The sequence below is a fragment of the Enhydra lutris genome, unplaced genomic scaffold (genome assembly GCF_002288905.1).
Source record: "Enhydra lutris kenyoni isolate GAN:26980312 unplaced genomic scaffold, ASM228890v2 scaffoldscaffold19, whole genome shotgun sequence".
NCBI classification, from domain to species: Eukaryota; Metazoa; Chordata; class Mammalia; order Carnivora; family Mustelidae; genus Enhydra; species Enhydra lutris.
In genome coordinates this window covers 19,957,270-19,978,178 of record NW_019154103.1, presented here as the reverse complement: position 1 = coordinate 19,978,178, position 20,909 = coordinate 19,957,270, and the positions used below count along the sequence as shown (strand labels likewise).

The 20,909-nt window shown below is 39.2% G+C and overlaps 2 protein-coding genes across 2 annotated transcripts in view; one reads left to right on the top strand and one right to left on the bottom strand.

Moving 5' to 3' along the window:
- The window catches only part of LOC111148400 (Rho related BTB domain containing 3), a 52,704-nt gene extending 36,974 nt beyond the window's left edge, over window positions 1-15,730 (bottom strand). The window contains exons 1-4 of the mRNA XM_022504917.1: window positions 15,628-15,730; window positions 15,225-15,450; window positions 10,288-10,474; window positions 276-430 (exon numbers count right to left, since the gene is read on the bottom strand). Of these exons, the coding sequence (XP_022360625.1) occupies window positions 276-430; window positions 10,288-10,474; window positions 15,225-15,450; window positions 15,628-15,629 (570 nt within the window). The 5' untranslated portion in view covers window positions 15,630-15,730. The remainder of the gene's footprint in view (window positions 1-275; window positions 431-10,287; window positions 10,475-15,224; window positions 15,451-15,627) is intronic.
- LOC111148252 (proline-rich protein 36-like) lies at window positions 15,628-16,050 on the top strand. Its single transcript, XM_022504706.1, has one exon. It carries the CDS (start codon window positions 15,628-15,630, stop codon window positions 16,048-16,050), a length of 423 nt encoding a protein of 140 aa, XP_022360414.1.
- Window positions 16,051-20,909: the final 4,859 nt, after the last annotated feature.

The following is a 20,909-nucleotide window of genomic DNA, read 5'->3' as shown; positions in this document are numbered from 1 at the left end:
AAGTATAGTTTTGATATGTTCAACAAAAAACAACAGTATCACCAAATGGAAAATTCTAAACTATCCTGTTAGACAATAGAAAATGCTTCATTTGGAGAGAAAAATAAAATTATAATTTTATTCTGACAAAGTCTTACTTCTACTCTCAGTTTGTTTCTCAAAGTTAAGACCAATCATGCTTTTAAAACTAAAGTTCTAATTGAGGGTCTAGAAAATAGCTACCACAGCCAGCCTGACAAATGACTTTAATTTATGTAACAGGGATTACCACTCACCACTCCTCCAAAATATTTTCCTATATAGAAGTCATCAAGGCTGTGTAGTTCAAGATAGGTAGCTCCCAGTTCTTTAGCAAGTTGGATTCCTTCAGTGGTACTGACACAGCTCCCTCTGTCTGAGGTACATAGCGGGCATGTACAAGGTAATTCTTCTGAGGAGAGAAATAGGAGTAACAAAGAGCTTTGAAATTTAACAGGAAAAGAAATATACACAGACAACCTGAACATTCAACAACAAATTAACAATTCATACAAGAACCATAGTTCAGGGGCATGTAGTATGTCCACTATCCACCAGACTCTGAATAAAAAGCATCAGTGTTAATAGAAAGGTCTTTCAAGCAAACAAACTTTGAGTGCAAGAAGAATAAAGAGTATTTTAGAAAACATAAGAACTTAAAAATAAGTTAATATATATTACCAAGGTTTTTATAGTAATTAAACCAACCAGCTAGTAATGGAGGACATGTTTCCCTTTATACACCCCTGACATCCTGAGTATCAATACAAATTAACAACATAATTGCCCATAGAAACCATGGAAAACAGTGGGTTAGCTTTTTATTCTTTTCTTTTTTCTTTTCCTTCCTTCCTTCTACCCTTTCTTCCTTCCTTTTTTTTTTTATAAACTTGAAATACATTCACCAAGTTGACTAGATCTGAATCCTCAAGGCTGCAAAATTTTGTAGATTTCATATGAAGTACATTCTTATTAATCCAGACATTTCAATTATTAGACTCTAAAGTATTCAACTGCAGAAACCAAACTGAATCACTTATCTTTCTCTTCAAGACTAAAAAATCATAAACTAAAGGAATAAAAAGTATGTGATAAAAAAATGTGAACTGTCCTAAACATCATGGTTGTACTGTGTACAGATGCATGGCTGGGCAGGTGAGAGACCAACATACCTATTAGGACACTCCTCAATAAAGTTAAAAATTTATGTTCAACTCTAGATTCAGCAGAAAGCTTTGTTTTGTTTCATGACACATCAGATATATCATTGTTTAAATGGCAGCCAAATTAAACAGGGATAAATCCATTTTTAGAAATGCATGTTGTTATAGTTTCCCTGGGAAGCAAACGCTGAAGTGAAGACTGGAGTGCAGGAGGTTTACTGAGGAAGTGATCGTGGGAACAAATGTTTTCAGGGGTGAGGGAAGTGGGACTGCGCAGAGGAAAAATCAAACTGCCATATAGCTATAACAAAGATCTTAGCAGATCTTACTGGGGGGTCTGGAGCTTTGATGGCCTTTTAGAATGGTTCCCCATTTGGGGAAAGGCAGCTGTGTCTTTGTGCCCCTTCATCGATCAAGATAATCAGTGGTTAGATGAGGGCTGCTGTGGAGGGGGCAGAACCTTGAGCAAGCAGCTTCTATGAGCTAAAGGTAATACCCGGCAAGGGACTCCGCCGTGCACCATGAGCACCCAACAGTCTGGTAACTGAGAGAGTAAGTACAGTGGCCCTCAAAGGGCATTTGTGGGGCACCTTCATGGCTCTGTCAGTTAAGCAGCTGACTTGATTTCGGCTCAGGTCATGATCTCAAGGTCGTGAGATCAAGCCCTCAGCGTGTGTTCTGTTTAAGATTCTTCCCCCTTCCCTTGCCCTCTGCTTTTCCCTCTCCTCTCTCTAAAATAAACAAATAAAATCTAAAAAAAAAAAGTTAAGCTCAGGTTCTCAAAATTAAGCCATGAATTTCGAGTTTTTGCTTTTACTTTTTCCAAGATCATCTTGGTTTGGAGCACATAAAGTTTTTGTACAGAATTTAGCCTATCTTGAAAAATAACACATTGGTATTTCGCATTCTTTACAAAAATTCATAAACAGTGCCTTTGGTTTTCTGAAGACAGAGGCCTTCTTATGCCTACAAAGCTCTCCTTATGTTGATGGGATGGGGTGAGAAGGCAGTCCATCTTATTAAGCTGTATTTCTTTTTTTTTTTTTTTTTTATTTAAGTTTTATTTTTTTTAAACATATAATATCTTTTTATCCCCAGGGGTACAGGTCTGTGAATCGCCAGGTTTACACACTTCACAGCACTCTTAAGCTGTATTTCTAAACAAAAATAAAGCAAAGTGTTTCAAGTGAAAAATTAAATGAACATAATGTAAAACAATTTTTAAGAAATAATCTTGATTTGAAGGAAAATCCAACTAATTTCAGGTTCAACCCTGCTAAGCATGGTTTTCCACTATGTGTAACCATGGCCCTTTACGGACATACACGCCTAGAAAATCCCTCTTCACATCTAGTCTTCACATCTCTGTGACACAGAAGACATTGCTTTTTGTTCACATGTACCCAAGAGGAAAAAAAAAAATGTCTCGTCATTATGTGGTGGATATAGCAGGAAAAGCAACAAAACACTTTTAGAAAAAAATAAACATGTATTATGCATTTCACCAGCAACCATAAAAGGACTCAAAATATTTTAAATTGCGGTGCCTTCTTCAGGATATCACTTCTGTGAGCCCACCTCAGGGTCACAGCGACTCTGGACATCAGTGTTACACTTCTAGTTAACACTGTAGTCTTTTTTCTTTCTCTTATGTGATACCTTTTAAGGTGTTATCACAAATGTCTATTTTTTTTTTTTTTCTAAAGCAAACACGTTGTAACTCTGGAATTCAAATGAATGGTATCTCTTTCAAAGCAGTGGTTTTCAGAATCTGTAGGGTGATTCTTACAATGTTGCGAAGTGCTTGAAAGTTTTAGAAATCCTTTTAAGAATTCTAGCCTAGGGATGTACTCAACTCTATCAGAACTTCAAAAAGAAAAGAAGAAAGGATGCCCATTTTGGGGATCTTAAGGCTATAAATACCCCTAGGTGTGTTCAGAGAAAAAAATTCTCTTTTAAAGACGGGTTCAATATTTAGTAAAAGCCAAAAATTTGTTCAAAGCAGAATGTGATGAAGAAGACATACAAGTCAAGCTTGTCAAAACATATGTAACAAAGGAAAATGATGAGACTGATTGTGTTTGCTGAACTAATCTAAAAAGAGCTAAAGAGAGAGGAATTATCAGGAGAACACACAGCACAGCTTCATGTATTACAAGGGACTGGGGAAGGGAAGCAATAAAAATCCTCGGGTTGAATAACAGATTTAGCTTGGTAATTAATTTGCAATCACATCTATATGTGAAATGAATTTCATCTTGTTTAAAACCATTCAACCACTAACTGAACAAATGTTTCTTGAGTACCTACCACGTATCAAACAAGAAATATACATAGATAAAAGCTCATAGTCAACTAAGCCAACATAGACATGACTGAAAATTATAATATAATAAATATAATAAATACTAAAATAAGGTATGCAAAATGGGAACATTTTGCATACCTTATTTTAGAACAGAAGGGAAGGGAACAGAAGGGAAGAAATTAACTCTGCCTGGGGATTATGGAAGACTTCACAGAAAAGGTAGTGATTTACTGGATAGGTATGAATTTGCCATGCTGATATGACAGGAGTTGTGCAGGGCTGGGCACTCCCATCAGAGGGCATAGCACATGAAGAGGTCTGGATGTAAGAAAAAACAACAACACATTAGCTTCCAGTTTCGAAATGGCAAGCTAAGCCCACATTGCAACTCTTCTCCCTGTCAAATCAAAGAAATGATTGAACAAAGAGGGGAAGGAGAGGGGAGGGAGAAGGGAGGAGAGAGAAATGAAAGGAAGGAAGAAAGGGAGGGGACGGGGAAGGAGGAAGGGAGGTGTGCATATACAGCAAGGCTCAAAAATTAAGAGGAGAGAAACTCATCACCCAGAAAGGAGGAGTGCCTAAAGGCTGAAGGCAGATAGCACAGGACCAAAGAGGGAAGCTGAAGCTCAGAGGACAGGTGGGAAGTCACACACTGGGCAACATCAAGAATACTCACTGCTCAATCATGGGGGAGCAATAAGGAGGCCCATGGACAACTGAGTGGAGATCAGTTGCAGACCCCTGTGGAAGCAGCAAGGCTTACAGATCTCATATGAGCTCTCACTCCCACCCCAACCTCAGAGAGCAGCTGGGCAGAGGAGGAGAAAGGCGTTAATCCAACAGAGAATCTAAACTGCAAACTAGGCAATTTAAGAATTACCCAACATTTAAGAAGCCTCCATACTATGAAATAAAATGTCATTAAATGACAAGACTTAGACTGTCCTCCTTAAGGCAAGATTTAATAGACCTACCAAAATAGAATCTTAAAATAAATATAATTAGTTGAGAGAGGTTTTCTTCTTAAAGTATACATGTTTAAAACAGGTAGAAGAAATTATGAAAAACAACCAGCTAGAGATCTTGGATATGAAAAGCTGTGGGAATTTTTTAAAGCATAATAAAGCAAAAGAGTAGGACAGACCCTGTGGAAGTGATTTGTGAGTTGGGAAAAGAAGACCACAGAATTCTCCTCTAACACAACACAGAGAAAGAAAGCTTAGGAAATATAAAAGAAAGATAGAAGAAACAGAGGAGAGATCCAGAAGTTTCAACATCAGTCTAATAAGAGTCCAAAAAGGACAGAATAGAAAAAATGGGGGGAAGGTGATATCTGAAGAAATCATGAAGTTGAGACGTCCCCAGATCTAAAGACAGACATTAAGTTAAAGGAGTTCAGTGTGTCGGGTACATAAGATACAAAAGACTGTGCCTACAAGGTTGCAAAAGTAGTCAGGAGATAGATCATGAATGATCATGACTTTTAGGTAAAGCATTACATGAGAAAATTACTGAAGGGAGATACAATACTGGATTGGAAAAAGTATCAACGGGAACTCATGATTAAAAGACATATATTTAACATATCTATATATCTATGTATCTATCTCCAATGAATGGGCCTTGAAGCAATGACAAAGTTATGAGCACCCCTAAAGCCCCGATCTTAGTTTCTTAATGTCATTGCTCACTAAATGGAACCAGGTCTCCCTGAAGAAATGACTGATCGATTCCAGGTGAGCCTGGGACATCTTATGCCATAAAATAAAGAAACACTCAAAAACTAATTGGAACTAGATTGAAAAGACTCCCTCCATGCAAATTTGGAGTAATATGAGCAACAGAAAGGATAAGGATAAGAACAGATTATAAAATATTGAATTTAAAAAACAAATCCATGAATTATAATGATTCTAAAAGAAACGTGGGAGCAGAGAGAAGGATAAGCTCTATTTACAGAAGAATACCAACTATAAGTGTAGGTGGAATGATGGAAAATCACTATTTTGCAACCACTACAACTAAAGGAATTATGCAGAATAATGGGCTTAGATTCTTTAAAAATGTCAGTGTCATGAAAGACCGGAGGGGGGGGGCGGGGGAAGGCTGGGGAACTGTTCTAGATTAAAAGAGACCGGAGAGGGTGCCTGGGTGGCTCAGTGGGTTAAGCCGCTGCCTTCGGCTCAGGTCATGGTCTCGGGGTCCTGGGATCGAGTCCCGCATCGGGCTCTCTGCTCAGCAGGGAGCCTGCTTCCCTCTCTCTCTCTCTCTCTGCCTGCCTCTCTGTCTACTTGTGGTCTCTCCCTGTCAAATAAATAAATAAAATCTTTAAAAAAAAAAAAAAAGAGAGAGACCGGAGAGATATTAGAGACACATCACATTTATTTATTTATTTATTTATTTATTTATTTATTTATTTATTTATTTTTAAAGATTTTATTTATTTATTTGACAGAAAGAGATCACATGTAGGCAGACATGCAGGAAGAGAGAGAGGGAAGCAGACTCCCCGCAGAGCAGAGAGCCCGATGCGGGGCTCGATCCCAGGACCCTGAGATCATGACCTGAGCCGAAGGCAGAGGCTTTAACCCACTGAGCCACCCAGGCGCCCTGAGACACATTACATTTAAATGCAATGTGTAGTCCTTAATTTCTGGATTAAAAAAAAATAGCTTTGGAACAATTGGGAAAATGTGAATGTGGGTTATGTTTAAAATAATAGGATCATAGATAATAGTATGTCACATATCTTGAATGATGGTTGGATTATGGTTGATAGGAATATGGTTCTGTCTTAGACAATACATGTTTAAGTAATTAGCACTGAAGAAATACCATAATTTTATAATTCACTCCCAAATAAAAAAAGAGAGAGTCTCTCTCTTTGTGTGTGTGTGTGTGTGTGTGTGTGTGTGTGTGTGTGTGTGTATAATCTCTGGGGTTCACTGTTCTGGTCAATTTTCTTGGGTTTGAAATTTTGCAAATAGAAGGGGAAAAGAAGTAAGTTTCTAAAGAATTGAAAGCATTGACTATCATGATCTGACCTATATTCTAGGATGATTATTCTGAGTGGATTTATTTCAAAAAGAAGCAAAGATGGAACAGGAGACCATAGGTCAATTCACCACAAAGCTGATGAAGCCTAAGTGTCAGGGCCCTTGTGTGTGAGTCTTTTCCAAAGCCTTGGGAGAAACACAGTCATATGCTTTTGTAAGATTTGCAAAATACGATCCTCTAACTATACTTGGTTAAGACCACTGCCTCTTTCCACTCCAACTCACTTTTATGTCAGGCAGTCTGGGAGTAATGACAGGCATTTTTGGGATCCTGCTAATGTGAATTTAAGTTTAGGTTTAGTGAGATATTATTTGTGGTTTGCAGTCACTTCCTTGTACAGTTAAATGTTTGAGAACTGTCCTGGTACACGAATAGCCTTGAGGAATGCTTCTGCCACCTACATTGTAGACTTGTTTGGTGTTGTGAAACAAAGATGCCAGGCTGAAAGAGGAACACAACACAAACGACAGTGCCTGTCACCAGAAACATAAGAAGTGTGAAGAAATACACTGGAAGAAACACTATAATTTTCTTCTCTATATAGAAAATAGCAAAAGTGGTTATCATATGAAGAAGTAATCAAAGATTATGCAGCCAACAAATATAAGAAAAATTAAAGAAATGTCAAGCTGTTAAATAATAGAAATATTTTTTTAAATGTTTATGGTATTTGACAGCTTTTTTAAAAAGATTCTATTTAGTTATTTGACAGAGATCACAAGTAGGCAGAGAGACAGGCAGAGAGAGAGGAGGAAGCAGGCTCCCTGCTGAGCAGAGAGCCCGATGTGGGGCTCGATCCCAGGACTCTGGGATCATGACCTGAGCCAAAGGCAGAGGCTCTAACCCACTGAGCCACCCAGGCGCCTGGTATTTCACAGCTTTTTATTTATTTTCTTTTTCTATTTAAATTCAAGTAGCCAACACATAGTGCATCAGTAGTTTCAGATACAGTATTCAATAGTTCATCAGTTGTGTATAACACCCAGTGCTCATCACAGCACATGCCCTCCTTAATGCCCATCACCCAATTACCCCATCCCCTTACCCTCCTCCCCTCCAGCAACCCTTTTTGTTTCCTATGGTTAAGTCTCTCATGGTTTTTCTCCCTCTCTGATGACTTCCCATTTAGTTTTCCCTCCCTTTCCCTACAATCCTCTGTGCTGTTTCTTATATTCTACATATGAGTGAAATCATATAATTGTCTTTCTCTGATTGACTTATTTCGCTCAGCATAACAGCCTCCAGTTCCACCTATATCAATGTAAATGGTAAGTATTCATCTTTTCTGATGGCTGAGTTATATTCCATTGTATATACATACCACATCTTCTTTATCCATCCATCTGTTGATGGACTTCTTGGCTCTTTCCACAGTTTGGCTATTATGGACATTGCTGCTATGAACACCGGGGTGCAGGTGCTCCTCTGAATCACTACATTTATATCTTTAGGGTAAATACCTCGTAGTGCAATTGCTGGGTCACAGGGTAGCTCTATTTTTAACTTCTTGAGGAACCTCCATACCCTTTTCCAGAGTAGCTGCACCAGCTTGCATTTCCACCAACACTGTAAGAAGGTTTCCCCTTCTCTGCATCCTTACCAACATTTGTTGTTTCCTGTCTTGCTAATTTTAGCCATTCTGACTGGTGTAACATAGCATTTCATTGTGGTTTTATTTGATAGCTTTTTAGATTTGCAAATTGTCATGCTTATTTGTGTGTGTGTGTGTGTGTGTGTGTGTGTATCTGTAATGTTGGTTTTTTTTTCCCTTACAAAGGACCTCTAGAACTCTGTAAGTTTCAGATCCTACAAAATCAGGAACTGCCCCTTTAAGCCAAAAGGAAGGTTACTATGACAGATAATTGAATGACTAGGATCTAAAATCCAATGAAGATAAAGGGAAAGCAATGAATTTGAGGTTTATTTGAAATGTGAAACCAAAAGAGCTTCTAGTGCACTAGATATGGGGAATGGGAGGAAAGTTGGGTTGGATGATTCTAGTAGGGGTGAATGGATAGGTTTGACATCATTCACCAAGACATGGAATTCAGCAGAAAGGGGAAGATTTTGTGGTAACACAGGTTGGAAGAGAAACTAAAGCTGGAGAAAGAGACTGGGTATTCACCAGTGACTACACAGGGAAAGGGAGAACAGGAGATTAACAGATTCAAAATAGCAAAGAAGTTGGTGAAGCCAAAGGATGGAACCCTGGCAACAACTAAGGATGCAGTGCTTCAATATGTGTATGGGGGAGGGGGTGTTGACCAGTAACAAGACAGAGAATGGGAACAACCATGAAAGAAAGAGTAGCTTTTTTAAATGGAGGAAGAGATGTGTTCAAATAACCTCAAAGGGCGAATTGTTATTAAAATATAAGTTAAAGTGTAAATTAAATGGAAAGGGAAATCAAATTTGGCAAGAAGCATTTAACTGGTAACCTTGAGTGAGAACAAATACAATGTAATTGTGAAAGTCAAAGTCAGACTAGAGTAGACTGAAGAATAAATGGGAAGTCAGGAAGTGGACTCAGGAAGTGTGGATGACTCTTTCAAGAATCAAGGCCAGTAATAAAAAGAAACACAGGGGAGTAGAGGGGATGTGGGGTCAAGGAAGGGTCAAGCCCACTTTATTTGTGTCTTCTAATATACCTACCCTATGACTATGACCCAAAATCCTATTCCTATTGAAACAACCATGAAAAGGAGAATGAATAAATGTAGTACAGCACATTGACACAAATGAAAAATACACAGCAAAATAACAAATTGTAGACAAGCACAACAGAGATGAATGTCAGTATTATGCTAATTGAAATTAGACACAAGATACTACATACAGTATAATTCCAAGTATGTAAATTTCTAGAATAGATAGAACTAATTTATATGGTGAGAAGTCAGAACAGTGGTCATCTCCAGGGAAGGGGGGCTAGTGACTGGGAAGAGGCATGAGAGAGCCTTCCAAAGTGAGGCAAATGTTCTCTATCTTGACCTGTAAGATGGCTGCAGGGAGGTATATATATTTAAAAATGCATTAAGCTGCACTCATGGTACCTCGTGAACTCTATGTCCTTTCCTTTGCTGTACCTTAATGAAAAGGGAAAAAAAAAAAAAAAAGAATAAAATTTCCAAGCCAGCTTCACTGAGGAAACACCACTAAAGAGAACTATCAAAATACCACCAAATCAAAGTGACTTCTGTGTCGGCCCGAGGATATCTGACAACGATATGCATAGCAGCAATGGCAGGAACGGACTGAACCAACTGAATCCATCAGCCATGGAGGAAATGAGCCCCTCTCTCAGGCAGGAGTGTCAGTGTCTCCACCTCACTCGTTCCTAGCTATGTAAAAATCCTGCTCCCGAGCCCAATCCTTTTGCAGACCATCTATCCTTCCCACCGGACAGGCCTTTAGAATGTCGAAAAGAGTCTTCCAGAGCTCAGCACCAGCCTAATACCTCTCTTAGATCAAAAGAACACAATCACTGACTTCCTTCACTTCTGTAAAAGAGCAATTTAGAAGACAAATTTGTACCCATCAGAATCCCAGCAGTCGTCTGTGACACTTTCCTTTGATGTCTCACTATCATACCCAATGATGAAGAGATAACAGCTGGCATTTGAACACAGTCATCTTTTTCCAAAAAAAAAACCCCATATCAATCATTAATAAACTTAACACTATTTAAAATTAGTGTGGTACCTGCACTCTTATCATAAGAAAAAAAAATTAGATACTTACCATTTTGTCTGGTACCAACAGCGGCAATGATGACTGGAACTGAATTTAATGACCTTTTTATCACTGGGATATAATTATCCTTTACTTCGTGGAATGAGAACTTGTCATTTACGTTGTATTTGATCACAATGATGTCGGCACTCCCGATTAGGTTTCTAGAGGTATACCAATCACTGTCAAAAATGTCCTAAACCAAAATGCAAAGAGCACTCGTTAGTCTACTTGTCTTCAAATCAGTCATGAAATAAAATGGGACACACACCATTTTTTTGCTGTAGTTTAATTTTTGGAATTCGTAAGAAGAATTGATTTTTAAATAAGTAATTACCTAAAATAAAAATGTCTGAAGCCTACCAACTCTTCTATTTTTGTGTATTCATTTAGCCTAGACCACAGTGTAGTTGTTGTACTATAAAGGAAACCTAGAGAATTACTGAGAGTACAAACAAGCACTTTGTTTTCAAATTATGTCATACTTTTATCACCTAATAATTTTGAAAAATTTTTTTAACATTTTTATTTATTTCTTTGAGATAGAGCAAGAGCAAGGAGGACAGGCAGAAGGAGAGGGATAAGCAGGCTCTCCCCTGAGCAGGAATCCCAATGTGGGGCTTGATACCAGGACCCTGAGATCATGACCTGAGCTGAAGGCAGAGACTTAACCAACTGAGCCACCCAGGCACTCCTAATTTTGAAAATTTTAACACCACAGCCTTAGATGCCAGAGCATCAGTATGAGTAAGGAAGCTTCAAAGGATTTTCTGTGACCCAATTAGAAACTGCAGGATTGTTCAGTGTTTTAAACTGCAATACACTGTGAATTCTGTGGAGTTGCACATATTATATACATATTTTCAAAATGTATGTATACTTTTCAACTTTATCCAACGCTTTGGACAGTAGTGTATACATATAGTGTATATGTATGCGAAGGGATGTATGTTTCATAAAAAGACACTGTATATTATAAAGTGTGAACATTGTAATGAACCAATTTTTCAATTTGTGTATTTAGCTTATATAAATTAAAAATTCAGGATAAGTCTTTCAATTTTAAAATTTTTACTTCTGGACTACAATTAATAACATTTATATTTAGAATCAGGGCCAAAAGTAATTTATTATGAAGCCTAATCTTTAAAAGCTTTGGTATTTTAAAAGTATTTTTTCAAAGTTTCTATGTGAATAGTAGCATAAGAAAAATATGTATCTTAATATTGCTAAATATGCATTAGTAGGTTTCTTCTCATATTCTAGTTAATTACTAATCATTATTTGTCATTTCATGCAGCCTTTGGTATGTATTTCCAGGATATATTAAAGCTAGATTAAGAAAACAGTTAGATGTGGCTAAAAGGTCTAAAAACTGCTGGGCTATGAAAGTTCACACTTTGAAATATGAGTCCAAAACAGGATAATAATGCTGGAATGAGTCAATCAAGAGCCATGTGACAGAGCTTCTACTGTATGATGGAAAGTTCTAGAGAAGTGTTACACAGCAATCCCCTTTTGCAAAGAGAGCTGCTTCTCACCAGTACTTCCACAGTGTCTAGCAAAGCCTCTCCCAATTCCCTACATCCACCCCAATCCACCCACTTCCTAGAATTACACTCAGAGTAACAAGAACAGCAAGATTTTTAGATATAACTACCCTACTGAAAACAGGAGCATTTAAAAAGGAAAAATAAAAGGACCAAAAAAGAAAAATAGGCAAACTACAGGAATATAAACGCCAAAGGCAGTCTTGAACTTGAACTCAGCCAGGGGAGAAGTGAAGTGGGACACATATCAAGAAAATGTGAAAGCTTCCCAGCAGAGCTCTACCCTAATTTCCAAATCCCAAACCACAAATCCATTCGGTTCCAATTGTATCTGTTGTAATATCCAAGCTCAAAGTATACATGCATAAGAAGGGTACACAAGTACAACAAAGAAAAAGAACAAAGTCAGATGAATGGAATAAAAAACAAAAACTAAACAGAGGTGGGACCAACATTAAACAGCCATTTAACTCTGAGAGAACAAATCAAAAGTAACTACTCTTTGCATTCCGAACAGTTTAAAATTCCAGAGTAACTAGAGAGGTGTACTGGGAGGAAAGGAGACATTTAGAGGAAAATATCATGAGAAAATGGGTGTTGGCAACATTATCACTGTTGTACTGAGGATATTAAAACTAAAAATAATTTTGTTTTTAACACAAATCAGAGTTTCAAATCCTGCACAAGAAAACTGTGCACACATTACCTCACTGCTTTTTGTGGAATATTTTTGGTAAATAGGAAAAGATCTAGAAATAAAATAATGTAACTCCACAAAAAAAGGGAGGGTGGGCTTGAGAGAGACATAATAATAATGAACTACATAAAATGAATTTGAGACACATTTATGTTAAAAGTGTCAAGTATACACAGCAAGGATCCAGAGTGAGGCTACAGATCTACAGAAGAAACTAGAAAAGAGAAGCAAAACTATCTCATTCTGATTCCAAGGAGGAACGAACACCACATTTCTAATCAAGCTATGTCAAAGAGAAAATGCTCTCCTGGTTTCTAGAAATACGAAGGAAATAAAATTCTCCCACCCCTTGTAAATCAGTTCCAGGATTTCCTCTGGGAGGTTATGCAATGCAACACTTGGAGCCACATTGGGAGAAGGGAACTCATCTTTTTAAAAATAATCTAAAATTTTAGAGCAAAACAACAATTTTATTCCACTTGCTGGCACTGCAAATACAGCACCTACTAAGTACCAGCACTGCTACCTCAATGTATTGTATTTGTGTAAATCTTGAATGATGTGTAGGAACACTTTACTTTGCTTAGTATAAGGGATACATGGTTAGACTGATGTTGTAATAAACATTTATTCTAGAGTAGCTACCACCTGGACAACCTACTAGAGCATGTCAGTTTCTATCTTAAGAACTTTACATGTATCATCTCATCTACTCTTCAGCACAGCTCTAGGAGCCAGGGAGTCTTTAGGAGGCAGGGAGTCTTATTTTATACATAGGGAAAAATAAGGCTAAGAGAAGATAGTGATTCACCAGAAAAAACCACTAAGCAGCAATGTGGGGGTCTGAAATCAGGTCCTTTTGCTATCAAAACCTGTGCTCTATCTGCTTTGCTATACTGAATATTCTGTTCTGGTACACGTCAAGTATTAGCTGATAAACACAATCAACCTGAGTATCTCTGAAGGACTTTTACTTACCACCAAGAAAAGAAAAGCACCTTATAAAGAGAAGGTTTACAAATCTATTCCCTTACATTTGAAGATCATTATAACCCCAAAAAGTGTACCAAAACTCAATGCTTTAAACAGGACCAGAGTCTAAACAAACAAAATGTGGTTAGTCCAATAAAGCACAATAATCAGTATATGGCAAAAATCTAGACTACAGGGGCTTATTTTAATCCTTTGGAAAATTTCATTTACTACAGTACCTGGCATCATAAGTATTGTTTTTTGCTAAATTAACAACATGAACAGTAAAGAGTTAACAGCTTGAAGAAAAAACAGGAAAAGTAATCCTAACATCCTAATTCAGCTTATTTTATTTTCCTTAAATTTATTTACTCTATTCACTCCACGTTTGTTCAACTGCGTGTAAAACCGGTAAGTTTTTAAATTGTACCATCTTTCACAATGAAATGACCAAAGTAAAAGAAGTGTTTCACTTGTTTGTATGGACTCCAGCCAGTAAGTTCCTTACCGATGCTTCTTGTGATTGGCATCGTCACTGTGATAAATGGGAGTTTAAACCTGGTTATTGAAAAAAAACCTGTTTTATTTATTTTAGCCCATTAACATAAATATCCTTTAACTGAAAATTTCCTTGAGCTAATGATCTTTTCATCCTGTAATTTGCATAAGTAATTTTTCTAGGCACATTCCATACATTCCTTTAGAAAGGTGTATTAGTTCCCTATAGCACACAATTCAGGTTTTTACAATTGATGTTTAAACATAAAATCTCACATGATAATTTGTATTATTTTTCAGACACTAAAGCTTTCATCTTTTATAAAATATAATCTTCAGCTTTAGTCATACTATTTTAACTCCAATACCAGTATAGAATCAGAAATTTTCAAATAAAATTAAATGAAAACATTAAAATAACTACTGTTCTTGTGTATTACATTATAATTATTATATTATAATGTACTGAAAATATGTATGTGTCAGAGAGTAGATTTCTTTCTCCTTTTATCAAGCACTCAAGAATCAGACTAGAATTTTATCGACTTCATTACAATTTCTTTTAATTATTACAAATTTTAAAGCTTTATAAAAATTCCAAGCAGTATCATTATTTCTGATTTATGAGTCACTGAAAACAAATGGCTACTATATTAAGAACATCTGCATTATTAAAATTAAAAACAAGAATTAAATTTTTCAAAAGTGGATAGTATTATAAATGAGTGGTTTAAAATTAATTATCAGTCCCTCTCTCTTTCTCTCCTTTCCAGGGGTCCTATTCCTGAACTGTCCCAGTGAAATTTATTTTTGCTTGTGTTGAGCTTTCAGAGGACTTTATTTTTAGAACACTAATATTACACTCTCACCCACAGGGTAGGCATGAAAAAACATTGCTCTCTGCTGGTGAAACTTAGTGACCCCGTCCCTTGGGGATGTCACATTCAACTGCCAGCTACCAAGGGACAACCTACAGTCCTGAAGCCTATGAGTAAGTGCTCCATGTTGCCACTGGGACTTTTTGCCTTCTAAGAGTGTTCTCTGACCGGGCTGCCCCCTGCCTAATGAAACAAAGGAAAATAAAGATTTCCCCCCAAATGTTTAAAAACTCTACGCAGGTGACCCAGACGGTCCACAGCATGAAAGGGGGGAAAGGGAGAGGAAGAGGGAAAAAAAAAATGAAAGAAAATCTCCGTCAGCATCGACACCGAGCAGCTGCCACCCCTTACCCAGACGGGACAGTCGTGGACCACCAGCTTGACATTGCCGAAAGCGCTGGCCTGATACTCGGTGAACACCGGACGTGCGACCGTGCTGGTCGCGTTCAGCAACAAGCTGCTTTCGTCCCCCGAGACCAGCGGGCTTCTCCCCAGGTAAGTGCGGATGAGCCCCGACGGCCGATTGTCCTGGTGAAACGCGTCCCCCTCGTTCCCCAGCGCCACGATGTGAATGGACCTACACGACAGAGAGGGGCGAGGGGGAGAGAGGCGCGTGGTCAGCGCGAGGATCACTTTAATCCGAACAGGAAGGGCGGGGGGCAGCGCGCGGCGAGGATGAGCAAGAGCCCCTCGCGCTGGGGCGCACGACACGCGTTGGGGTAGAGACAATGGCAGGACCGCGACGCGTACGTACATGATCTCAAATCCAAGGGCAGGGCGGCGATTCGGAGAAAAGCTGCTCCTCGCGGCCTCTCGGGGCCAGGCGGCGGCGTATTTACCCGCAATCAGCTCATCCCCGGCCGCGTCCCCCTCGCGCGCCTCCACCGCGACGCGGCCGACGCAGAGAGGGCCCGCGCGAGCGAGCGAGCGACTAGGGGGCCGGGGACGTGCGAGTCGGGCCGTGTGCGCGCTGCCAACCAGTCAGGAAGTGCCCGGGAACATCCCGAGCGGCCCGCCGCTCTCCGCCTCCCGGCAGCCGCCGCCGCCGCCGCCGCCGCCGCCGCTAAGAGTGGCCAGGAGCCCCGGCGCTGCAGCCCCCTCTCCGCCGCGCTCTCTGGGCAGGGCAGCTGTCGCCTCCTGCTGCTGCTGCTCCTCCTTCTGGCCGACAGTGGCTTAGGAAAAAAGCCGGGGCCTCCGCCCCCTCGGCCGGCCTGGCGGGCGGGCGTAGCACGTGCTGGCCTTGAGGGTCGGGCGGACGCGGGGGCGCGCTCCCGCCGGGGCCCCCAAGCCCAGGCAGCGGAGGCCCGATACAAAGGGCCAGCCCGCACAGGGCCCAGCGGAATATAAATTAATAAATACAACGTCCAAGCCTGAGAGCTCCTGATCGCCAATCCGCCTGCAGCAAGTTTGTTCAACTCGAAAGGCTGTAACCAGAGCCAGGGAAAGGGGGGTGGGGCGGTGAGGCCCCCGCTCCCTAAAGACTGGGGAAAAAAGAGGTTAGGGAGGCTAGGCATTCAAGCCCGTTGGCCGCTCCGGCAGCCCAATTTTTTTTCCCCCTCTTGGCTTTGACGGAAAGTGTTTTACCATGTCTGCCTCTTTGTCATTTGTCAACATGCACTACAGCTGTTTTCTAAAATCATACTTGTGAGGAAAAAATAAAGGCAACATTCATGCTGGTGCAGAAAGGGATCTTTGTTCACACACCAATTAATTTGCTAATATCGCTTTTGAGGGATTATTTACTATTTCAAGCTATATTTGGCATATTTTACCAAAAACTGCAAGGTTTTTTTGTTTTAAGTGCTGGGGTTCTTTTTGTGATAGTTTTCAAAAGAAGTTACGTGTGAGGTGTTTACAAGCTAAATGCTCGTTTACTTGGAGATCTTTCAGTACACATAATGGCTACACATTTAATAATAGCTTCTTAGAACAACTGAAATAATAACGATCATGCTAATGCAAGGATACTTCAGATTCTTTCATGATAATGCACTAATGTAAAGGTTATGAAGGTCTCTAAATGGCCTCGAACTACCTTAATGCAAATGAACACTGGAATCCACTAACACCAAGAAGAAGGGCCAGAGGTTACTGTAGGACTCAGCTTCTCCATAAACATAAAAATCCTCACAAGTGCTCTGTGTTTTAAGAGTCCTTATTTATCCTTTCCCTTATTTATTTTGCCCTACTTTAAAATTTCTTTTCTCAAAAGAGCTATTTTGAGGGCATGAGGTACTGAAGAGGTACTGAGGTGCTGAGTAGGGCAGTGACAAGACTAGGGTAAGAGGCCTTTGGAATGTGAACAGCTTTTTATTATGGGCCCTTGCTGCTCAGTTGGAAGCAGTATAATATAGTTTCTCATGCTCATAGGTGATGACAAGAGGCATTCATTCTGTAGTCACTGATTTTTTTTTTAATCTAGTTTCCCTTGCACTAAGTATAATTTCTCCTTTAGTCTCTAGAACATAAACCATCCTGAAATATTTAAGAGTTTAGGATCACCTTTTCTCTTGGTCAATAGAAAATATATTTTCCCCCTCTAGTAATCAAGCACAGGTCAAAAAGACAGACACTAACAATGAATGGATAAAGAAAATGTGGTATGTACCTACAATGAAACATTTGGACTTGAAAAAGAAGGAAATCCTGTCATCTGTTACAACATGAATGAATCTTGAGGGTATTATGCTAAGTGAAATGTCAGTCACAAAAAGACAAATACTGCATTATTCCACTTACATCAGGTATCTAAGCTAGTCAAATTCTTAGAAACAGAAAGAATTGTGTTTACCAGGGACTGGGGGTAGGAGGAAATGGAGAGTTGTTCAACGAGCAGAGTTTCAGTTTTGCAAGATGAAGAAGTTCTAGAGATCTATTGCAAACAAGACGCATATAGTTAACACTACTGTAATGCACACTTAAATATGGTGAAGATGATACATTTTATATGTTTTTGCCACAATATGAAAAGGGGGGGATTGGAAACTGGCAGGAAGAGAGCATTCATTTTTCTCCTCTGTTACTGAGTATGTGAGCCAGGCCTGTGCTAGGCAGGCATGGGAGATACTAAGATACATAAGACACAAGTGTTAACCTTGAGAAACTAAGTCTATAATTAAAGGTCACTATATTATAAATATTAATCACCCAATTCTTTGAAAACATACAGGTTCCTTTAAATAATTATAATACAGGCTCACACATGCAGTAATAGAGGTAGGTACAAAGTACAAGGATAAAGTTCAGTGAACATTAGGAAGAGATCTGTGCCTGTGTGTCATCAGAGAGAGGTTCATAGAGGAAGTAAACATTGTCTTGCGTCTTAAAGGATGAGAAGGAATTGCTAGATGTGGAAGAAGAGGAGGGAGGAGGAAAGGGAAAGAGTTTTAGAAAGAATGGACAGACATCATATGCAAATCACATGTAAAGGTGTAGAGACATGGAAGATCATGTCTTGTTCAGAAAACATCAAGAGTTGAAATTCATGCTGGGGTGCAGATGCCTTTATTACAACAAGCAAAAAAAGAGACTGATTTCCCGAGAGATTTCCAAAGTCAGACCTGATGATAATTATAGATTAGAAATTCATCTGTATATACAATAGAGCTCAGCTAGATGCTCACCAAACCCATCTTCTCTTCCAGGTAAACTAAACTACATAGCTAAACTACATTTCCATAGTTTTTACATGTAAATAGGGCCAGACAATTCATTTTTGGCAGTAGAGTATAATCCCCGTTGAACAGTTAAGGAAAGTATGCCTGCTCCACTCTCTTTTATCCCTCTTTCTGCTAACTGGAAGAAGCCAGGTTGATGTGGAAGCCATGTTTTTGAAATTGTTGGTCTGCAGCATGGAGGAAGGTTGGATTCCTGAACGACTGGTTATAGCAGAGCTGCCTCACAGCATACACTGACTTGAGACATGAGTGAGAAGATGGATCCTTATTGAGTTAAGCAGGACATTTTGTGGTCAATTATTACAGTAGCTAGTGTTACTTATCTTGGCTAATACAAGATCACAGATGGTCCATTTCCTGATACCTTAAAGATTCTTTTCAAAATTATCTTAATACTACTTTTTTATATTTATTTTCCTTTTATTTACAATGTTTATTTGGTTTATATATTTGTAGTTTCCCTCAGTAGCATTTAATAAAATATTTACTTCTACCAGGGTGTAACAAATTCGATTATCATTATGTTCTCCAATCTCAAGGTCACTGGGGAACACAAAAGCAAACACCTCTAGTCCAAACAATATGTTTTCCTATTTTCACAGCTGAAATGCCACTATTTTATATTCATTCTAATAGATGTTCTCATCCCCAGATAAAATGTAGCCACATATGTGTGTCAGGTATGTATGAGGTAACTCAATAAGTTATTACTGATCTCCAGATCATGAATATTAATATACCAGCCTTTGAAAAATATCTTGATTCCTTAATGACTAGAGAGGAAGCATAAGATTTTCCCAACTGTGTTTCATGGAAACTAGTTTTCCACCTGAGGAGGTTGGGGAGAAAGATGGATATCTAGAGAGGGCTGAGCACCACCTTCTCCCATCTCAAAGTCAATCAGACCATCGTTATTGTTACCTAATTTTTAAAAATACGTTAGTTTCATTTTCAGTAAAAAGAGGGTATTTCTAACATTTGAAAAACCCAAAATTCTAAAACACTTATCTAGAGCAAGGGTCTCCAAAGCGGGGTTCAGAAGATGAACACTGACATTTTAGAGTAAGTATTTGAACTTCTATGTATAAACACATATATTTTTTTACCAAAAAAGAGGGGAAGAAATTAAGCTTTACTCATATTGAATGTGAGGACTAACACCAGCATCCACTGCTCTGGGGAGAGGGGTGCTCTGGGGAGAGGGGGTGCTCTGGGGACAGGGGGAAAGCACAGCAGCACATAACAGGGGACGGGAGGGCCGTCTCCTTTGTTTGTTTTCAACATATTGCCACATGGTGCAATTTCTGTATCTAAGTGAATTTATTTATGATATTTATTTATTTTCAAAGATTTTATTTATTTAACAGAGACAGTGAGAGAGGGAATACGAGCAGGGGGAATGCGAGAGGGAGAAGCAGGCTTCCTGCTGAGCAGGGAGCCTGATGCAGGGCTTGATCCCAGGACTCTGGGATCATGAACTGAGCTGAAGGCAGATGCTTAAAGACTGAGCCACTCAGGCGCCCTATTTATGGTATTTAAGTAAACTAATTGTTACTGCATGGACCAATGGAGATAGTGTTCATAGTGCAAGAATAGGCAAACACAATTGACTGAGCTGACATTCCAGAAGCCCTTTGGAAGCTGCATTGCAAAGTAAAAACTAATGACTAATCAGATCTGGGACGCCTGGGTGGCTCAGTTGGTTAAGCAGCTGCCTTCGGCTCAGGTCATGATCCCAGCGTCCTGGGATCAAGTCCCACATCGGGCTCCTTGCTTGGCGGGGAGCCTGCTTCTCCCTCTGCATCTGCCTGCCATTCTGTCTGCCTGTGCTCGCTCTCTCTCCCTCTCTCTCTGACAAATAAATAAAATCTTTAAAAAAAAATGACTAATCAGATCTGATAAGGTGGCCATAATCACTGAAATTAGAAAGAACATTGTTTTAAATATGAATTTACACCTAATTTTACTGATTTTACCCTAAGTGCATATCAGGGTAATCAAGGTAATCAATGATGATATTCTGAATTGATTACAATTAGCTAGCCATTTAAAAACTAGGTATCCAAACATGAAGGCAAAACTCCACAATATCTCCAGCATATTTAGTAATGTACTATTTAAGCCAATATTTTAAAGAAAATTCATATATTATAAATGCTAAAAAGCCTCTTCTGAGCTTTCTTTTTTTTTATTTTTTATTTTTAAAGATTTTGTTTATTTATTTGTCAGAGAGAGAGAGAGAGAGAGAGCAAGCACAGGCAGACAGAGTGGCAGGCAGAGGCAGAGGAAGAAGCAGGCTCCCTGCCAAGCAAGGAGCCCGATGCAGGACTCGATCCCAGGATGCTGGGATCATGACCTG

Bases quoted from the DNA above. Each gene is read 5' to 3' on its own strand.
- LOC111148252 (XM_022504706.1), top strand. From the start codon at position 15,628: ATGATCTCAAATCCAAGGGCAGGGCGGCGATTCGGAGAAAAGCTGCTC.